This window comes from Quercus lobata, chromosome 10 (genome assembly GCF_001633185.2).
Source record: "Quercus lobata isolate SW786 chromosome 10, ValleyOak3.0 Primary Assembly, whole genome shotgun sequence".
NCBI lineage: Eukaryota > Viridiplantae > Streptophyta > Magnoliopsida > Fagales > Fagaceae > Quercus > Quercus lobata.
In genome coordinates, this window is record NC_044913.1 from 25,772,559 (window position 1) to 25,795,262 (window position 22,704).

At 37.1% G+C, this 22,704-nt stretch overlaps 2 protein-coding genes across 3 annotated transcripts; both read left to right on the forward strand.

The window, feature by feature from the left end:
* The first annotated feature begins 8,246 nt into the window (after nucleotides 1-8,246).
* LOC115963926 (AP-3 complex subunit delta) lies at nucleotides 8,247-12,860 on the forward strand. 2 transcript variants are annotated; one of them, XR_004085963.1, is made up of 2 exons: nucleotides 8,247-11,494; nucleotides 12,081-12,860. XR_004085963.1 is itself a non-coding variant. In XM_031083169.1 (1 exon), exon 1 carries the CDS (start codon nucleotides 8,475-8,477, stop codon nucleotides 11,409-11,411), a length of 2,937 nt encoding a protein of 978 aa, XP_030939029.1. In that variant the 5' UTR covers nucleotides 8,247-8,474; the 3' UTR covers nucleotides 11,412-11,636. The 2 variants fall into 2 exon arrangements, 1 of the variants encoding a protein (XP_030939029.1); XM_031083169.1 differs by lacking the exon at nucleotides 12,081-12,860 and having other exon boundaries at nucleotides 8,247-11,636.
* A 6,028-nt stretch (nucleotides 12,861-18,888) lies between these two features.
* On the forward strand, nucleotides 18,889-22,190 carry LOC115962473 (glycosyltransferase BC10-like). The gene is made up of 2 exons (XM_031081317.1): nucleotides 18,889-19,656; nucleotides 21,535-22,190. The coding sequence occupies exons 1-2, from the start codon at nucleotides 19,036-19,038 to the stop codon at nucleotides 22,180-22,182; spliced, it is 1,269 nt and encodes a 422-aa protein (XP_030937177.1). The 5' UTR covers nucleotides 18,889-19,035; the 3' UTR covers nucleotides 22,183-22,190.
* The last annotated feature ends 514 nt before the right edge of the window (nucleotides 22,191-22,704 follow it).

Below are 22,704 nucleotides of genomic sequence, written 5' to 3' on the forward strand. Positions count from 1 at the left end.
ATCTTGAAACTTGGGCACTGCATAATTTCACCTCTGCCGGAATGACTGCTTCCACTCCATATGTTATGGGGAACAGGGTTTCTCCCATGGACTTTCTCAGGGTAGTTCGGTATGCCCATAGAACACTAGGTAACTCCTCTGCCCACCTGCCCTTAGCACTTTCTAACCTCCTCTTCAACCCATTCACAATGGCCTTGTTGGTGGCCTCGACTTGGCCGTTACTCTGTGGATATGTTGGGGTGGAATACCAATTTGTGATGACAAGGCTGCCACAAAACTCGTGGAAAGCTTTGCTGCTGTCAAACTACAACCTGTTATCTAACACTAGGGACTCCGGTACCCTGAATCTCGTCACTATATTCCTCCATACAAACTTCTTAACATCCACATCCTGGATGTTCGCCAACACCTCTGCCTCCGCCCATTTGGTGAAGTAATCCATGGCTACTAGGACGAACCTCCGGTTTCCTATTACTTGAGGGAATGGACCAACGATATCTAGCACCCACTATGCAAAGGGCCAGGGGCTACTAATGGGATTCAAGTTCGCTGCTGGTTGGTGGATCATAGGGGCGTGCTTCTGACATTGCTCACATTTCCGTGCATACTCGTTAGCATCATTTTGCATTCGCGACCACCAAAATTCCTAGGTCATTGCCCGGTAAGTTAACGAATGTCCCCCCACGTGACTGTCGCACACCCCGTCATGTAGCTTGGCTAGGAGTTCCTCAGTCTTGCTAGGGTGTAAGCACTGCAGGTAAGGCCCATCAAAAGATCTTCGATATAGCTTACAATTGGCAGACAACTAATACCGAGCAGCTATGTAGCGTACTTTTTATGCTTCCTTCTCATTTGCCAACACTCGATCCTCGGCTAAGAAGTTGATGATCGAGTCTATCCAACATGGCTTAACTGTTGCCACCAGTGAGACATCTATTCCTGCTTTGATACTTGGTTCTGCTATCAGCTCCACTTTTATCAATCGAGGAATTCCTCAGTTGATGACGACACTAATGTGGCTAAAGAGTTAGCGTGCCAGTTCTGTCCCCTTGCCACTTGAACCACTTTGACGCTCAGGAAACGGTCCATAGTTTGCTTCACCAACTGTAAGTACTCCATCATCCAGGGATCCTTGGCTTCAAAGCTTCCTTGTACCTGATTGATCACCAACCGAGAATCTAAATAGACCTCTACCTCTTTAGCACCCAGATCTGATACAACTCTCAACCCAGCTAGCAAGGCCTTATACTCGGCTTCGTTATTAAAGGCCCTAAAGCCTTACCTAAAGGAATGTTCCAATTTTATTCCTTCTGGGGTGATGACTACAATCCCAATTTCGACTCTTAGTGCGCTGGATGCACCGTCCATGAATACCTTCCATGGGATTACCTCTACAGGGCCCATCTCCTTCCCCTCTTTCGAGGAAAACTTTACAACGAAATTAGCGAAGACTTGACCCTTCACCAAGCTTCTTAGCCTATACCTAATGTCAAAGGGGCCCAGTCAAGTTCCTTACTTAGCTATTCTTCTCGTGAAGTCAGATCTCTTCAATAACGACTGTAGGGGATACTTGGTTAACATGTAAATGGTGTGGGCTTGAAAGTAGTGGGGTAACTTTCATGTAGCATGCACTAGTGCTAACACAAACTTCTCTAAAGGTAAATACCTTGTCTCAGCATCAACCAGGGTCTTACTAATGTAGTATACTAGTTGTTGCACCCCTCGGTCCCTCAGAAGCACGACACTCACGGCATGTTCTGACACCGAAAGATACATGAATAAATCTTCCCCTGGTTCTGGAGCTGTCAGCATAGGTGCTTACACCAAACATTCTTTCAACTCCTGGAAAGCCCTCTCACATTCCTCATTCCACTGGAATCCCTTCCACTTCTTCAAAAGCTGGTAGAATGGACGACAATGGTCGGCAAACTTGGAAATAAACTAATTAAGGGCAGTTAACATGCTGGTCAGTTTGAGGCATTTCACTGCTTCAATCTGATCGGGGTTGACTTCAATTCCTCGGTTAGTGATCAAATACCCTAAGAACTTGCCAAGCCCCACTCCAAAGGCACATTTATCGATATTAAGGCGTAACTTGTGACATCGAAGTACTTCGAACACCTCCTTAAGATCGTCAATATGTTGTATCTCCCGTTTGCTTTTTACCACCATATTATCATTGTAAACCTTGACTGTGCGCTCGATCTTATCCCTAAACATTCTCGTCATCATCCATTGATACATGGCCCCAGCATTCTTCAACCCAAATGGCATTACGGTATAATGATAGTTAGCGTCAGGTGAAATAAACGTTGTCTTCTCCTAATCCTCGGCAGCCAAAGCGATCTAATTGTAACCCTGAAAAATGTCCAGAAAGCTCATCCTCGGGTGTCCATAGGTGGCATCTACCAGCTGATCAATCTTTGACATAGGAAACGGATCCTTTGGACATGTTCAGTTTAGGTCAATTAAGTCAATACAAACCCTTCATTTGCCATTCTTCTTTTTTACCACCACGATATTCACCAACCACTCTGAAAAAAATATTTCTTTTATAGCCCCAGCTTTCAGTTTTTTAACCTCTTGTCTGATAGCGTCGACTTGCTCCTTAGCCAATCTTCTCGGCTTCTGCTTCTTGGATGGGTATAAGGGATCCACGTTGAGCTTGTGAACTATGAACTCGGGGTCCACCCCGGGCACCTCATATGGACTCCAAGTGAACACGTCCACATTCTGCACAAGAAACAGCAACATCTCTACCATCTCCTTGTCCTTCACACTCACTCTAATAAAAAAAAACTTGTCATCATCTGGCAATATCTTTACTCTTACCAAATCCTCAACATAGCTAGCCCCCGCTCCCTCTCAGGGTCCTTGTAATTGCTACAAAGGAGTCTCCTCGGTTGACTTATTTTGCTTGATTCCTCGATCAACTGCAGCTACAAAGCACTGTCTAGCCACTTGTTGATTACCCCTTACCACAAAAATTCCTTGCTTGGTGTGGAACTTGACCTTTACACGCAGGGTGGACGGTACAACCCCCATTGCGTGAATCGATGGCCTTCCAAGGGTTGCTATGTACGGAGAAAAAGAGGCGACCACTATGAATGTTACCATCACCTCCTTATCTTCCATATTCACGGGAAGCGAGATTTGCCTTTTTGGGATCACCATGCGACCATCAAACCCCATCAGGGGTGTATCGTACTTGGTGAGATTTTCATTCTTCAGGCGGAGCCCTTTGAACAGGTCGAGATACATCACCTTAACACCGCTCCCCTGATCTATCAACACTTTCTTGATTTTTATTTGGGTTGTAACCACCAAGGCATCATCATGTGGTTGAATCATGCCCTCTCGATTGTTATCATCGAAGGCGATTGGCTCTCGAGTGTACTTCAACTTCTTGTCGAAGGGTTGCTCATTCGTGCTGCTTTCCACAGATACCATAATCGACACCCCTTTCCTCCTGGACACCTAAGAGCCCCTTGGGGCCACGTGAATGACTTCTATTACTCCTAATGGGGGTGGGAGAGGATACCCGCGGGGCCGAGCACCTTGCCCGGCTTCCTGATTCCTGGGATCAACCATAAACTCTTTCAAATACCCTGCCTTTACCAACTGCTCTAGATGATCTTTTAACACTTTGCACTATTCGGTGGTGTGCCCCTTATCCCTATGGTAAAAATAGTATAGATTCTGATTCCTCCTTGAAGGGTCACCCCCCATCTTGTTCGGCCACCGAAAGTACGACTCATTCTTAATTCGATCCACAATCCTATGCACTAGCTCCTTGAAGGCTACATTCACTTCCCCCCACCTATGGCCCCGACTCTTGAATCCTTAAATCCTTCCAAGGCCTGGACTATAAACCGATATGCCGAAGATGATTTATGATCGGGACCTTGCCTTTGCTCTATAACCGGTCATCCTCTAACCGCTTGTATTCTTCAATATGCGTCATCAACTACCTCATATCCTTGGGAGGCCTTCTTGTCAATGAGTCCCGTAATTCAGAATCCTTAGGCAACCCCATATGGAAAGTGCTCGCCGCAATTTTTTCATTACCTCCGCCAATCTTGTTGTACAACTCCTAGTACCGGCTAGCGTAATTGCGGAGAGTTTCCCCAGCCCCCATTTTCATTGATAGTAACGCATCTACGAGTTGCAAAATTCGGTTGTAGGTCATGAATCAGACACCAAACTCTTGAATCAATTCAAAAAAACTGTGAATCGAGCCTTTCCTTAGCCCATTGAACCATCTCAAAGCAGTGAGACTGAAGTTTGAGGGAAACACTTTACACATAAGTGCATCATTATGAGTGTATAAAGACATCATTTGAATATGATGGCTTACATGCTCCATCGGGCCTGTCTTTCCATCGTAAAAATTAAATGGCGGCTATGTAAATCTGCTCGGCATAGGTGCCCCTTCAATGTTCCTTGAGAACGGTGATCTGGCAGCTCGGCATAATGCATTGCTCATAGTGTCCATGGCGGCATTTTGGGGTCGTCTCTCCTCTGGGGAAATCGAATCCTGGTCTGCATATTCCTATGAGCGATCCTAGTGCTGATGAGACCCGGATTGATGGGACCCTGCTCCACAGTGATCCTCCACACTAACCGACCTTTCTCTCCAGTCCTTGTGGTCTCTTCTCTGACACCTACCTCTTGCTTGTAACTCCAAATCCCCCACCAAGCTACAAAGACATTCAAGTTCCTTATTCTTTTGCTCAAGCTTTTCATCCCTTCTCTTGAAGCAATTGCGCCCCGAGGTGCCGGACATTGTCCAGTACGTTTGAAATGACCCTTCACCAAGGCTGGATTGCCTTTCCTCATCCTCCCTTTCTTCGTGTCTCTTCTGCCTTCTTTCCCGCCAGGTGGATCCTTGAAAAGACCTCCTAAAGCCACTTTCAACATAACTCCTGATCGACCCCCAGACATTTTCCCGTACACGCTTTAATAGAACCATAGTTTTGTAGGAGATTCCCACAGACGGCGCCAATTATGCGTACCCAAAATATGGCTATTGGGCTCAACCTCTAATTGGGCTCACAATCTATTTGTATTGTGGGTTTTGGGTTTCCTACTATGGGTGATCATTTACTCGGCAACCTAAATACACCTCTATTTACTCAAACCCTTCTCTTTACCTCACAGAGTCGCTCCCTTTCTCTCTCAGAGTGATTGCTCTTTTCTCTCAGTGTTCTCTCCAGAATTGCCAAAAAAACCCCCCTCCTTCCTTATTCTCACATCTTATTTATAGCTCAAAATTAGTGGAGGGGTTATGATTATTCTAGGTTATTAGTGGGCATGGAGGTCCAATTCTATTACTTTTAAGTGGGTGTTTAGTTGGGAGTGAGAGTAGTGGCTTTGGAACTGGTTCCCACCTTAAGAAGGACATTCGGCAGCGATATTCCCCAGGGCAATATCGGGCAGCTAAGATATGGTATCCCCGAGCAATCATGTTCCCGGCTAAGATGTGTTGGCTGGGCAGGTCTCTGGCTATGAACCATGAAGTGTATAGTTCAAGATTGCATGCCCAATGGGCCTTGGGCCAAGCATAGTGGCATGGATCCCGGGCCCATGGCCTCAGCAGGCCTAGGGCTCAGCTTCGGACAAAGGGGTTGGAACCATGGGCCATACTGTAGGGTTAAAGTTCGTTGTGCAAGTGGGCCTAGGGACCCTTGTGCCGTACAGATACTATTTGGTATTTTTAGTAAAAACATTTGGGGGATCAAATTTATCTTATCCCAACTATCAAATTATCAGAAAGAAAAAAAAAGAAGAGCCACTTCTAATGAATTTGAAATTATGTCTTAGAAGTATTTACTATTTAGGCAATGTGGATTTGAATTTAGGTGTGTAAATCAAAATAGCTTGATTGGATAGTTTAAAAGATTAAGGATTTGGATTTATGAAAAATACAAAATAGATTCTAAAATCTGAAGTCATTCGATTTGAAATAAAATCTAAACTCATGGAATTTAAAAAATTGTAGTCATACTCCAAAATTACTAGAAGACTCTAAAACAACTTAAATGACCAAAATATTCTAAAAATTGCCAAATGACTAGAATATCCCTAAATGTGTAAAATGATCAACATCCCCAAAATCACAAAAATGACCAATATACTCTTCAAAGCTCCAAAATGACAAAATACTCCTAAACCTCTAAAATGACTAACATACCCCTTAAAACCAAAAAAAAAGGACCAATATACATTTTAAACTCCATTAGAGTATAGGCATTAGATGTGCCAAATGCTAAATTTTTAACATTTTGTCACACCAAACACCAAAAAACCTCGCATCAAATGTTCTAAATGCTAAAAAAGTTTAGCATTGATGAATAGTACAATTCCAAATTTATAACTATAGGGGCAAAAATTATAAACTTTTTTCTTCTTTTTTTTCTTCTCCTTTTTCTCTCTCCTCTCTCACATATCTCTCTCTCTCTTTAGTATGCTTCTCTCTCTTTCCCAGCCTCTCTCACTCTCACCATCAATTTGTCTCACTCTCACCACGTAGCTTATCTCACCACCTCCCCATGCCGCCACCTAACCACGCCGTCCAGATTTCTATCTCTTGTGGTGGGTTTTTTTTTTTTGGTTGTCGTCGTGGGTTTCAACGGTTAGGTTCAAAGGTGAATGGGTTTTGATGGGTGTGGGTGGGTTCCCATAGGTAGGTTTGGTGGCGAGTGGGTTCCGATGGGTAAATGGGACAATTTTGGGTTAGGTTGCTCCAATTTTGGATCGATTTTTATGAGTTTTGGGTTGGTTTTTGTGGTGGTTGGCTAGTTATTGCTTGTGGGAGGGTGTTGTTGTTGTTGCTATTTTTTTTATAAAATTTTTTAATAAAAAGTATGAATTTTTTAAAGCTATTTAAATGGGTGATGTGGTAAAGTAAGAGATGTAATGTAGGGTGTATTGTAACGTGGTGTATTAAAATAGATAAAGTAACTTTTTGGTGTGTGAAAACAAATTTTTTTAACAAAACTGATTCTAATGCTCTAATAGCCCCAAAATTACTAAAATGGTTAAAACACACCCCAATTCAAAATGACCAAGGCACCCCAAACCTTTTAAATGACCATCATACCCCTAAAGCCTAAGAAATGACGAAAATATTCCCAATAGCTCCCAAATGATTAGAATGACCGTAATTCTCTAAAATGATTGAATTCTCCCAAAAGCTCCAAGTTGACCAAAATACCCCCAAATCTTAATAATGACCTAAAATCTACAAATGCTCTGAAACGATTGAAATATTGCCACCAAAGTTATGAAAATGTCTAAAGTACCCCCCTAGAAATACCTAAATGAGCAAAATACCTCAAAATCTCGAAAATGACCAACAAACTCTCAAACCTCAAAAATGAAAAAATAACCCCCCAACTCTCCAAAATAACCAACAAACCCCAAAAAAGATAGAAATACCTTCAATTTTGGTATGCTTTTGGGTTAGTAATTAAGCTAAAAAAGTTATTTCTAACTTGTATCATATATGTTGTTTCAAAACTTTTAGACTATATGATTTGAATATTAGATAATTTACACAAATAATGTGTTTAGTTTTTTATATTTTAAAAAATGATGGCATATGATATACTTTTTTAATTTTCCAATAATGTTATATTGTTATTTTGTTTTAGCTAATTTATTTTTGTTAGCATACTTTTATGATATAATCGTGTTGCTCTAGTATTGACCAGTGTTGTAAAAAAGAAAAAGGAAGTCATTGTTTGGTTAGAAGAATGTATCTCTTTACTCTTTTACATTGTACAATATGATTTTGCATAAATAAAGTCTATTATCGTTTCTGTTAAAAAAAGAAAGAAAAAGAAAAGAGAGTTTATTAATAAACATAGGGTTTAAAGTTTTAACCACTAATGCATCAGCCCTCCAATCTAGACAATCTCTAGTTTAGATTTGAATCATTTGATTACTATGACAGTATGACTAAAATAAACTATTATTTTTTATTTCCAAGTACTAAAATAGAATTTGACCCTATCAAAAAAGAAAAGAATCTGCCCCAAATTTGATAGGCCGAACCTTTATTTCTTGAGCCCTGTCCTGATGTGAGGCTCCTTTCAACCTTTCACCACCAATCTATTCAAAGGCCCAAACTCCAAATAATATGTTCATGTCCCCATATTAAACCCACCACTCACCATAGGCCCAAAACCCAAAAAGTTACCCCCATACCCCAAAAAAAAAAAAAAAAAAACCAGAGAGAGACAGACACATTGAGAGAAGAAAACAATGATTACCTTTCTCTAGCACAAGAAGAAGATCATCAAATCAAAAACACTAAAACAATTCCTTGAAACCCAAAATCCCATCCTCAAAAATTTTCACCCTTCTCACCAATGATCTCTTCATAGTTTGATAACACACACACACACACCAAATCTTGCTATTTCATATCTCATTTCTCATCCCAATATCAACCTTAAAATCCATAGACAATGGCTAGTACCACTTCTTCCATCATGGACACACTCTTCCAACGCACCTTAGAGGACCTAATCAAGGGCCTCCGCCTCCAACTCATCGGCGAGTCCGCTTTCATCTCCAAAGCCCTCGACGAGATCCGCCGCGAGATCAAATCCACAGACCCACACACCAAATCCAACGCACTCCAAAAGCTCTCCTACCTCTCTTCTCTCCACCACTTCGACATGTCGTGGGCTGCTTTCCATGTCGTCGAAGTCATGTCTTCCTCTCGCTTTTCCCACAAGAAAATCGGGTACCATGCTGCTTCTCTCTCCTTCAGCGACTCCACCCCTGTGCTCCTCTTGATCACCAATCAACTCCGCAAAGATTTGACCAACCCAAACAACGAGTTTGAGGTAAGTCTTGCTCTTGAATGCCTGTCTAGAATTGCCACTACTGATCTTTGTAGAGACTTAACTCCTGAGATTTTCACCCTTTTGTCAAGTACTAAGATTTTCGTGAGAAAGAAAGCGATTGCGCTTGTTTTGAGGGTTTTCGAGAAATACCCAGATGCTGTAAAGGTCTGTTTTAAGCGTTTGGTTGAGAATTTAGATAGTACCGATCCTCACATTGTGTCTGCGGTTGTTGGGGTCTTTTGTGAACTCACTTCTAATGACCCCAAATCGTATCTTCCATTGGCGCCCGAGTTTTATAGAATTTTAGTTGATTCTAAGAACAATTGGGTGTTGATTAAGATGTTGAAGATTTTCACCAAGTTGGTGCTGTTGGAGCCAAGGTTGGCGAAGCGGGTTGTTGAGCCAGTTTGTGAGCATATGAGGAGGACTGGAGCTAAGTCGTTGATGTTTGAGTGTGTTAGGACTGTGGTGAGTAGTTTGAGTGAGTATGAACAAGCGGTGAAGCTTGCGGTTGTGAAGATTCGGGAGTTGTTGCTAGATGATGATCCGAATCTTAGGTATCTTGGATTGAATGCACTTTCGATTGTTGCTCCGAAGCACTTGTGGGCTGTGTTGGAGAATAAGGAGGTAGTAATTAAGTGGTTGAGTGATGAGGATCCTAATATCAAGCGTGAGTCCTTGCGTCTTGTGATGGCAATGGTTTCTGAAAATAATGTGGTTGAAATTTGCAGGGTTTTGGTGAATTATGCTTTAAAATCTGATCCAGAGTTTTGCAATGAGATTCTGGGGTCCATTTTGTCGACATGTTCTAGAAATTTGTATGAGATAGTTAATGATTTTGATTGGTATGTGTCGCTTCTTGGAGAAATGTCGAGGATTCTACATTGCCAACAGGGGGATGAAATTGAGAATCAGCTAATTGATATCAGTATGAGGGTCAGGGATGTTAGACCAGAGCTTGTTCGGGTTGGTCGTGATCTGCTAATTGATCCTGCATTACTTAGTAACCATTTCTTGTATAGGATATTATCTGCTGCTGCTTGGGTGTCAGGGGAGTATGTTGAGTTCTCAAGGAATCCGTTTGAACTTATAGAGGCACTGTTACAACCTCGTACGAATCTCTTGCCACCATCAATAAGGGCAATATATATCCAGTCTGCTTTTAAAGTATTAATCTTTTGTTTACATTCTTACCTCTTACAAAGGGAAAGTACTGCTTCCTCATATCCTGATACTTCGGCACTTTCTGAATTAGCCTCCAAGAGGGAAATGCCTGAGGGTTCTGATTTGGCAACATTTAAAGCTCATTCTCACAGTGAACAGGATGAAGTGTTCAACCCAAGGGTGTCAAATCAATCATCTGAAGAGCTTTCTGTAGGAAATGGTGGGGGTAGAACTATTAGTCATGGTCAGACATCTACACCTGTTACTTCAGAGAACAGTTTCACATATGAAGCTGTTGTCAACCAATTAAATCTAATAGAGTTGGCTCTGGGCCCACTTACAGGAAGCCATGATGTAGAAATACTGGAGAGAGTGAGGAATCTATTATGTTTCATTGAGTTGATTAAGGGAGAAATCCTTGAGAGCTTAGTGCAGAATGAAGAAAACTTGAATAGTGCAGAGATGAAATCTTCCAAAATCATCAAACTGATGAGTGATGCCTTTTCGGAGGAGCTTGGTCCAGTCTCAGTTAGTGCTCAGGAAAGAGTTCCTATACCAGAAGGATTAGCGCTTAAGGAGAATCTTAATGATTTGGACATGATCTGTGGTGATATTCAACTACCTTCATCAATTTCATTTTCTCTGGTAAGTACTCATTATGAGGAGGGGGTTGGTGCTTCTCTCCCTGACCTCCAAAGCAAAGAAGAATTGGAACCACCAAGTGAGGCCACGTCTCTACTTGCTGAACACCGTAAGCGGCATGGGTTATACTATCTTACTTCAGAGAAAAATGACATTGTAGCAAATGATTATCCACCTGCCAATGACCCCAAGTTGCAGGATAATCAGAATAATGACACTGAAGATCTAGTTAAGCTTACTGAGCAACTACTTGTGTCAAAGAAAAGGCCAAACCAGGCAAAGCCTAGGCCTGTAGTGGTGAAATTGGATGGAGATGTTGTACCTGTTTCAGCCAAGAGGCCAGGTCCAAAGGATGATTCGCTATCTGGTGCAGTGCAGGAAGTTCTTTTGGGAAGTGACACAAAAACCTCTACATCACGAAGTAATCCCTCTGATAAGTCATCAAGTAAGAGAAAAGGGAAGGAAAAGCTAATCATTGATCCTTCTTCCGAACTGAATGAAAATTTGGGTGATGCAGAAAAGCTAGACCGTGAAAATCCAAGTTCAAGAAGAAGTAAACACCGTACTCATGGTAAAGAGAGAAGACATAAGAGTCCAGGAAAGATTAGGGAGGAAAGGGAAGAAAATGGTCAGAAAGAGAAGAAAAAGAGTAGTCATCGCCATGCTAGGCACAAAACTCGACAAAGAGCTGATGTGCCCTTGAACGTGGTTTCAGAAACACCAGTAATTCCAGATTTTCTTTTGTAGCATTAATGACCTGGAATCATTATTTGCGATCAGCTGTCACTCAACTTTTTTCTCCCTCATATTCCACCACTTTGAGCGATGAGGTCAGTTCTGTTGTAGATTTTACACTCTTTTTTTATTTTTTTGGTGAGGGTTTGCCTTATATTTTTTGGATGAGGGTTTGCCTTATTTTCCAATGTTACACAAAGTGAATTTCTTCAAAGTAAAATTTCAAATTTAAAATCATTTAACTGCTGTCTAGTAGTAGTGTGGAAGAATTCTTTATGAGCTTTTAAGTTTTTAACTTTCTCTTACTTATTATGTTTTTAGTTTGAGCTGTTTTTGCAATTCTTGTTTGCTTTCATGATGAGGAGTCTTTTATTCTTTTTAAGATAAATGGACTTCATTTATTAAGTATTTTATAGATTTTAGGAGAAATTACACTTTACCACTATAAATTATACACTAGATTACACTTTGCACCCTGAACTATTCGAATACAAACTTTGCACCCTAAACTATTATACTTATGACACTTTGCACCACAACGTTAGTTTTACTATTAAGTTAGACATAAATTAATTGCACATGACTTACACATTATTTTTGCTGGGGTGGAACAAAATTAAAAAACAAAAATACCCATCTTCACAATCATTTAAAACAAAAAATTTTCCTTATTTTTTCCAGCTCTCTCTCCCTCACGCATCATTGATGGAAATCAAGGACCTCCATTGCAGACGCTGCATGAGCATTTGGATATCAAGGGCAGTATGACCCAATCTAGATACATGAGACCCATAATCAGTAATGGCCTTCATAACATTAGTATTCTCTCCTTTAATGACCAGATCTGTAAAGCCAGCTTCCATAGCAAATTCAATGGCCTTGCAACAAGCTAAAATCTCCACCTCATCACTATTAGCCACTAAGGGACCTTTAGCAGATATGGCACCTCATCGCTATTGTTCCTTTTAAAATAAAATATCACATGCTAAATATACTATTACTATGGGTTCTATATGGTATATATTTTTTCAGTGGAAATTATTGGATCTGTACTTGTACCATAATGAAATAAGCTTTTGTTTTTAATTTTTTGTGAAGATGGTGTTTTTGTCTTTAAGCAATGTGCCACCTAAGCAAAAATCATGTACAAGTCATGTGCTATTAATTTCAATCTAACTTAACGGTAAAACTAACATCAGGGTGCAAAGTGTAATAAGTGTAATAATTTAGGGTGCCAAATGTGCATTCAAATAGTTTAAGTTGTAAAGTATAATATGGTGTATAGTTTAGGGTGTTAAAGTATAATTTGCCCTAGTTTTTAAACAGCAATAGATGCACCTCAAAACCTCATTAGTTGTGTCATTGCCCTAAGCACAAAAATAATATATAGTGGTATAGAGTATTACCACAATTAAATGGGACTGGCACACTTTCTGATTCATTTTCAAAATATAGCCATGTTAATTTTTTTATTTGTAGCCAAATTGTCTTTTTTTATTTTTATATATACCTGACTAGTTCGGGGAAAAATTTTGGGGAGCCAAAGTGCCAAACCCAATCACCTGGGATTATGGCCAAGTTTGATTAAGTCAAGTTGAACCTGGTTTTCCATATGCCCTCTTTCTTCGTTTTCTTTTTTCTAGGTGGGGTAGTTTGCCTCATCTAGTACATCATATGTAGTCAATGCCTGGCTTAGGATTTATATAGCATACTTCACCAGACCAGGGCATAATTAACAGGGATATCCTGGATTTCTTAATAAATAGGATATACAGCTTCTTGTTAAATTTATACAAAATGTTTACTTTACATAACCTTCTACCTAAACATGTCAATACTATTAGGAATTTTGGAGATGTTTACACATTTTTTTTCACTTCCTATTCTTGGTTATCTGCCTATTGAATTAATTGAATAACTACTGCAATTCTTTTCCATTAATGTTAATTGGAAATTTGCAATCTTGGAGCTTTCTCTTCTTGAGGTGTGGTGTTCAAATCCTACAAGTTACACACCCAATCAAATCAACAAAAAAGCATAAGTTGAAAATAGAGGATTGAGAAAGACAGAGAGGGATCAAAGTATCAAACTTTTGCTGTATTTGTTTGTAATGGCTTGCTGTCTGGCAATCTAAGTTTGGCAAAAGATATGTCTTAAGTTTTTGAAGTAGTGGACCTGCACAAAGAACTCATGATCAATTATAAATTTTTATTAAGTTTTGTCCAATTTGTATTCTAGGTGTATTTTAAATATCATTGAATCTCGAATTCTGGTTGCATTATCTTCTATTCATATTCTTGGTTCATTCTAGACATAAATTGAGTCACAAAGTGTGAGTTACTGACTAACCTTGGAGCGTTAGCCTTAGGTTACTTCAACCTGAAAGCAGTGCCTAATTCAGGTTAAAATTTGTTACTCAATAGCCCTTTAATACCATGCTGGGTTCGCGAAATCTCTTGATATCTTCTAGGAAGAAATTTTGTATATGATAAAAAATCTGTGTGAAAAAATTCTTGCAATTCTGGTATTGCTTTTTGACTTATGAAATGAACTTTTAGATTCTTGCAATTCTGGTGTTGCCTTTTGACTTCGGAACTGAATTTTTTAGATTCTCATAATTCTGATATTGCTTTTTGAATCGTGAAATGAAAACAATTTTGATCCCTGAACTATCCATCTGATCTCAATGTGATCCATCAACTATTGATTGTTTTAATTCAGTTTCAATGGTACTCACCTTACGTTGCCAGTATTGTTGGTGATTACTGATATTAAAAAATCAAGGTTAAGGGAGGACAAAATATATTATTATTTTTGTAAAAATTTTATAACCATGTATTTTCATTTATTTTTACTTTATGAGACTCTGCTACTTGGCTTGACTTGTCAAATCAGTAATTGTCATTTGTAAGTGACATGTATATGATAATCTGGGAAGATCCCAAGATATGGATTTTGTTGTTTTTGACTTTTTTCTGCTCCCCCCCTCCCCCCCCTATTCTGTCTCGGGTTTGTAATGGATAATTTGGTGATGACTAGTTCTCGCCTTGTTTCACTTTCTTAGTTTAATGTGGAATCCGTATTTACCAAAAAAAAAAAAAAAAAAAACTCTTGAGCACTACTTTAGGTTCAGCCATAATGGGAAATAAAATGGAGCATCCAAACAATGTATCATCACAAGTCAAGGATTGTACAAAAACTATCTATCAAGTTAGCAAATGTTGTTTATATGAAAAGTTTTTAGAACTTTATGAACTCAATTAAAACAATTGATAGTTTTGGGATGAAATTGAAATTTGTTGCGTAGTTTAAGGATCAAAATTGTAGTTTGACTTAAATGTTTGTATGATATGATGCTTGTTATGTTTGAACTGTATTTTGCTTAGAATTCAGACATTTATGTTTGGAGTACTTTGGCTCTGATAGAATAAGCTGGACATGAATAAACTAAAATTGTGTATTTTGAGCCATTCAGGTGGAGTAAGGTAAAGCTTGGCTCAGTTGAATCTTTAGTTTGTTCAAAGCCTGAATGAATTGGCCTTTTCTGTTAAGAAATTTAGCTTACTTTGTCTGAAAACACAAAAACAATTATGTTTGTAAGAACTAAACTAATATTATGAGGTATTGTTTTTGTTATTATTAAAAGGAAAGCAAACCCTGGTTTAGAGATTGTTTTCAATATCAGGATTTGTTTCAACTAATGTATCAATTTTGCCAAGCCAAATCAGATTTCGCCGAGAGTGTGGAATCCTCAGCATTCACTTACAGGTTCACTTCATCTTGCTAATCAATCAGGATTTAGAAGATCAGAACTATTGAACAGTTTTGTTGTTATTCAAGTCTAATTTGTAGGGATAATGAAGTAACATGTTAATTAGGATTCAATCATAGCAACAAGCTCATATAGATAAATTAGAGAGCAATTTTGAAGTCAGATAAGATAATACAATTTAGCATATAGAATTAAGTCCGAGATACAGTTTCATGAAATGCTTAACTTGGTGTCTCTCTTTATATGTTGCATAGTAATAGTAATTAGCATGGATCATATAATTAGGTTCTCCCCTGCATTTGTGCCATGTTTCCTGTTTCCCTAACGCACTAAACCTAGGCTTGACTTTCTTCACCTATTTGCTCCTCATCCCCCAACCCACCGAAGTCGAAAGTCTAGAATTGACACTTTCCTAACCCAAAAACCGGTGCTAAACTGAGCCGGTTTCTCGAACCCGAACCAACCTTGTCTTAAATCTGTATTTGGGACTTTTGTTTTGGGGGAGGAAATTTAAACATTAATTTTGTTTGGGATTTTATTTATTTTTGGAACAGCTATACATATTTTTGTAAAATATTTTATTCTTTTATGCGTGGCCAAAGCCCATGTAATTTAACGGGGACTTAAGGGGTGTGGTTGGAGAGTACAATTGAGTTTACTTTGGTTTATTTATTTATTTTTTTAATGGACCCAGAGCATGGATTTTGCTAAATGGGTTGAGACACTTAAAAAATCTGAGGATCCATGAGATAAATCACACGTTGGCCACTTTCAGGCAAGTAAAAGACATTGGTTGCTCTGCTCTATGATGAAGAAAAAGCACCTAACTTCATCAGAGAAGCGCTCTGACGAGGTTTGACACATTTAAGAGGTTCCCTAAACGCCGATTTGGCCCAAAGGTTAGATAACAAAATTTTCACATCGTGACTAAAATAACTCGCCCTAAAGCTTTGTTTGGAAGTTCATAAGGAAATGAAAGTGAATGGAATAGAATGAAATGTATTTAACCAAGGGAAATGAATAGAAAAGAATGGAATGTAATGAAATTAGATAACTTTAATTGAATGTTTTAAAATAAAGGAATGGAAAAGAATGAAAATGAATACAATATATAAGTAATTTTGTTTGAAAGTAACACAGAGGGAATGAAATAGAATCATTTTATGACAATATTACTATTAGACTCTTATTTTAAATTAAAGGGTTGAATATATAGGGGCATTTTGGGATTTTTAGTTTAGAAAAATATTAAATCTAATTTCATTCCCTCCCATTTCTCTCAATTTCGGGGGAATGAAAATTTGCAGTTTTAAGGGAATAGAGAGGAATGAGTGTTCTCTCTTAATTATTTAATTCCCTCCCACTTAAATTCTCAAACAAGAGAATGAACTTTTTATCCCCTCTATTAAAATTCCCAAATGAGTGAAATGAAGGATATTCTAAAATTATTCTTTTTATTTATTTCTATTTTATTTCATTCCCTCCTCCCAAAAGAGGACTAAGATCCAGCCAAAAGAAAAAACTGAAGCTTGCCATCTCTTTAGATATACCCCAATTAAAAGCTTATATCCATATTCAAAAATGGATATTAGGAACCTCAAATATTATTCAGAAATGGTTATAAAAAATGGAAACTATTTTTTCAAACAACCTATCTTAAAAAAGGAAAAAACGAAGTTCTTTTTATCAGAACTTGGGCAGGGCTTACTATTTTGTCTTTAAGTCTAAATCCTAGGAGAGGAATGCTTTGCTTAAGTTACTCCGTTTCTTATGAAACAAAAGATTGAACTTTTTTTCCCCTAAAAGCAACTTAACATACAAGTTCAACAAAAATGCTTTATAGAGCGTATTCCGCCTCATCCGGCGAACAAAACGGTTAAGTATCAAATTTATCTTTAAATTGTTTTTTCAGTCTGTCCCAAGACCAACAGTGTCTTTATATCATGGAATTGTCAATTTGTCACTCCCCTTAAAACCATGCGTAAATTGGTATCTAACTTCATGGGTCCTGTTTACCAAATTGACGAAATAAAAAAACTTAAAAAGTCCACAAAGTCCCATTACATGGTCAGCAAATTGGTGGAATTTCTAACGTCAAAATTTTGAAGTCTACTCATGAGTACTCAAATTGCAGATGGACAAGAAGTAATAGTCGCGTATTTTAATTAGAAAAATATCATGTTAAACTAGTGTATATTAGCTGTTTTACACCCATATATTCGGCGAAAATAGTCAAATAACACATTTTTGCAAACTATGTTGTAATCTACCATTGTTTCGAAAATATGTAAAGATTTATCACTTTTTTGGATACTTGAGTTAGACAAAATTGAGTTTTCCATAGTATTCGAGTTCTATGAACTCGAGAACCATCAACATTTTTCCAGCAAATTTGAAGTATATTTTTTCAAAGAACTTGAGTTTTTGGAACTCGAGTTTCACGGCAAACTCAAGTTTCAAAAAGGTGGTAGATCCTTATATATTTCCAAAACAGTGATAGATTGCTAATTTTTTTTGCTAAATAGTGGTAGTGGGCAATTTTTTACCTAAATATTCATGATTGACGTTAAAATATCCGCATTTTAAACATGAAAATAAAAGTAAAAAAAAAGTAGATGGGAAAGTATTGCCCATTTTGATTAGCACAACACCAACTTGACTATAGGTTCACACAATGTTTATATTATAATAATATAGAGATTTTTTTTGAGAAAAATAATAATATAGGTCCCAAGACCAACAGTGTCTTTATATCATGGAATTGTCAATTTGTCACTCCCCTTAAAACCATGCGTAAATTGGTATCTAACTTCATGGGTCCTGTTTACCAAATTGACGAAATAAAAAAACTTAAAAAGTCCACAAAGTCCCATTACATGGTCAGCAAATTGGTGGAATTTCTAACGTCAAAATTTTGAAGTCTACTCATGAGTACTCAAATTGCAGATGGACAAGAAGTAATAGTCGCGTATTTTAATTAGAAAAATATCATGTTAAACTAGTGTATATTAGCTGTTTTACACCCATATATTCGGCGAAAATAGTCAAATAACACATTTTTGCAAACTATGTTGTAATCTACCATTGTTTCGAAAATATGTAAAGATTTATCACTTTTTTGGATACTTGAGTTAGACAAAATTGAGTTTTCCATAGTATTCGAGTTCTATGAACTCGAGAACCATCAACATTTTTCCAGCAAATTTGAAGTATATTTTTTCAAAGAACTTGAGTTTTTGGAACTCGAGTTTCACGGCAAACTCAAGTTTCAAAAAGGTGGTAGATCCTTATATATTTCCAAAACAGTGATAGATTGCTAATTTTTTTTGCTAAATAGTGGTAGTGGGCAATTTTTTACCTAAATATTCATGATTGACGTTAAAATATCCGCATTTTAAACATGAAAATAAAAGTAAAAAAAAAGTAGATGGGAAAGTATTGCCCATTTTGATTAGCACAACACCAACTTGACTATAGGTTCACACAATGTTTATATTATAATAATATAGAGATTTTTTTTGAGAAAAATAATAATATAGAGATGGTTGCTCATACTTTACACTGAACAGCTATATAGAAATAAAGCTCCCATAGTTTTAAATAATTCGATCGTGACCGGTTCTAACATCGAATTCTGTGTGTATATATACACACACACACACCTTCAAGGTTTCGTGCTTTTTCTGCTACTAGTAACGACTTCATCATACCCAAGGTCAGACCAACACACATGCATGCCATCTTAACTTTCGGTTAAAGTGTTCTAATTAGTCATATCCTGCATTAAACTTACTGGGTTCTTCCTTATTGCCTCTCTATTCTATTCTAGAGACAACCCCTCTACCATTTTCTTTAGATTAATCAATGGGAATTGAACAACAGCAACAGTCTCCAAAGATTGCAAAGAATTCATATTTATCGTTTAAACATGTCTTTTATTTTGTGTTCTTTGTGATTGGTTTGTCCATTGGAATCACAACTAGTTTGTACCTTAAAACCTTCTCTTTCTACATTCAAACAACCCTGTCATTGCCATCGTTATCAGCAACAATTCTAGAGCAGTCACCACCATCACCATTACCACCATCACCACCACCTCCACTACTAATAGCTCTACAATCACCACCGCTGCCGCCGCAGCCAGTACTAATAGCTGTACAACCACCATCACCACTACCACCCACTATACCGAATGAAAGTAGGATTGCATCCAATAATAAGCCCTCTCTCATGCACAACATGGATGATGACGAGTTGTTTTGGCGAGCATCAATGGTTCCAAGTATTAGAGAGTTCCCTTTTAATTATGTCCCAAAGGTTGCTTTCATGTTCTTGACAAAAGGGCCTATACCTTTGGGACCATTGTGGGAGAAATTCTTTAAAGGTTATGAAGGTCGTTATACCATTTATGTTCACCCTCATCCGTCATATAATGAATCTGTCCCTGCAAGTTCTGTTTTCCATGGAAGAAGAATTCCAAGCAAGGTGAGTTTTTTTACTTATACTAATATTCAGTTTATTATTGAAATTATAGACAAAGTTTTCCTTTGGGTTAGAGTGATTTTCTCGAACCCATTACACGGTAGTTCAAATGATTAATTATTCAGGTGTATTTTGCTTACATGAATTATTTTGTCATCTAAAATTTAAACAAATCTCATGATTCTTAAATAGGTTATGCGATTTATAGAGATACTCATTTAGGTCGACATTTAGATGGAGAATTTTTTTTTTTGATAAAAACTTCATCCTAGAATTAATATCATCATTATTGAATTGGCAATGATCATTTTAATATAATCTGATCTTGCCAATAGATAAATTATAAAAAAGATTTGTTTAGTTTTATGCTTATATAGATGTTAGGCCATTTCTGTCAACTGCTCAACAGGGGGCAGAACTGATATTTGCTAGAGAGGGTTAGATCTTCTCAATTTCAAATAGATCAATTTCATAGTTCATATTAAATATTACAATTTTAAATGTGTGTATTTAGACTTACATTATGAAATGTACAACATAAATTTAAATGTGAAATGCTCTCTCTAAATTTCACTTAACATGGAGAGGAATCTTGTCCGATCTGATAGAAACCAAATTATTATTTATTTATTTATTATTTTTTTTGAGAATCAGAAACCAAATTACTTAACACACACGTACATCTAATTTTTTTTTTTAATTTTTTATAATCACACATGTACATCTATTTGATAATAAAATTGGTAATACCTCTAATATTTTTCGTTTGTGATTAGTATACTGATTATGAATTTGGATAATATAATAGATTGGGACCTTGCTTAGGATAATATAATTGGGCTTGAACATTAATGTATCTAACACATTTGAACATGGACGCAGTTACTAGAAAAGTATAAGTGAAAGCTTCACGAATTCTGAAAAAGAACTAACACAATGGAAAATGTGTTTGAATTTTAAACATTTTAGATTTTTATTTTTAAACAAATATTATCTGTTATGTAAGATTGCATAAAGCTGAATACAAATTTTCATACAATATTAAATACTATAGAAACTTAATTTTTATTTATAAAAAATAAATGCGAGGTACATCTTTGGGGGAAAAAAAAATACCCAAGGCTAGTAAGGTGGGTGTTAGACAAGAAATTTACCCAAACTCCCATTAATAATTAAAAAAAAAAAAAAGAAACTTCTTGCACCGTACCGTTGAACATAATAAGTGGAATACATATATTTTAAGTGTGTTCAATAATGGCAATGATCTTTAGGTCAGTTGGCATGCCTCTTAGCATTCCTAAAGACGAGAGGTTAACGTTTGATCTCCCTCCCCCAATTTAATTTAATGTAATAATAATAATAATAAATTGCATCCTAATACACCAATTAATGCGTTACTTGATTACCCCTAAGGGGGTACACGAGTGGTGAACTCATTGGTTTAGGATATGATGTAAATCTAAAAGTCTTAGGTTCAATTCATCACATTATTAATTTTTGAGACTTTTTGTGTATCTCATGGATAGGGATTAGAATACTTTAGTCAAAGACTAGACACCACAATTAAAATAACATACTTAACGGCAATAAGATATTAAAAGTAGTTCACTCCTTTTCTCATGATTTATATTTAATATTTTTTTCCCATCACGATATGACTGGCACCACTATCACACTCCCGATGAGGAGCACTCAGAAATAATTGAAAGTATAACAATTAATAATTATTTGAGGAATTTGTGATATAATGGGTCATATCCACACTCTTTTTCTTCATTTAAAATTATTTAACAATAGAGATATAATGTCTTAAATTTCAGGCAACTCTATCGAAAAATAATTAAATAAGTCACATGAATTTTTTTTCCCCTCTTATTGCAGCCAGTGGAATGGGGGAAACCAACAATGATTGACGCAGAGAGGCGCCTCTTGGCTAATGCACTACTAGATCTCTCTAATGAAAGATTTGTATTACTCTCAGAGACATGCATTCCTTTGTTCAACTTCACAACAATATATAACTATCTCATTGGCTCCAATAAGAGCTTTATAGGCTCATATGATGACCCAAGAAAAGTTGGTCGTGGTCGATACAATCCTCAAATGTTTCCAACAATTTCTATAGCAGATTGGAGAAAAGGGTCTCAATGGTTTGAGGTCAATCGCAAGTTAGCGATTGATATTATATCAGACAAGAAGTACTACCCTGTATTTAGTGAGTTTTGCAGTCCTCCATGTTACATGGATGAGCACTATATTCCTACGATAGTGAACATTCTGAGCCCAGAGGAGAACTCGAATAGGAGTATCACTTGGGTTGATTGGTCTAAGACTGGTCCACACCCAGGAAAATTTGTCAGGCAAGCTGTTAATATTGAGTTCTTGAATCAAATAAGGTTTGGTACTAACTGCACCTATAATGGCAATGCTACTACCTCTATGTGCTTTTTGTTTGCTAGGAAGTTCATGCCAAACACTTTGCAACCTTTGTTGCAGATTGCATCAGAGTTTCTACATTTCAGTACTTGATATTTGTATACGAGTCTACAATTAATTTATCAATTATATTTAAGTTGAATTACATATTTAGTACTCAATCTTTGACATTTTTTTTAAAAATTAGGACTGTAAACGAACCATATTGTTCATGAAAAACTCGGGCTCGACTTTATGAAAAACTCGTTCTTGTTCGTTTATTTATAAATAAGCCAAGTTTGAGCTTTATTTTTAGACTTGTTTGATAAACAAGCCGAGCCCAAGCAAAGAAAATTGTTTGTGAGCAAGCTCATGAATAATAGGGCTCGATACAAAACATGCTGAGCTTAGGCTCATTTATAGCTTGATATATGTTTACTAGATAAGCTCATTATTATGACATTATATATATCTTAATAATAACATAGTCCACATGAGACCACTTACCACTACCCATTATTATTATTATTATTTTACTTGATTTTTGGTGATATAAGTATTTGATAATGCAATTTTTTTGGATCCCAAGCTAAAAAGTTTGACTTAAGCTCAAGTTTGAGCTTGATATTAAACTCA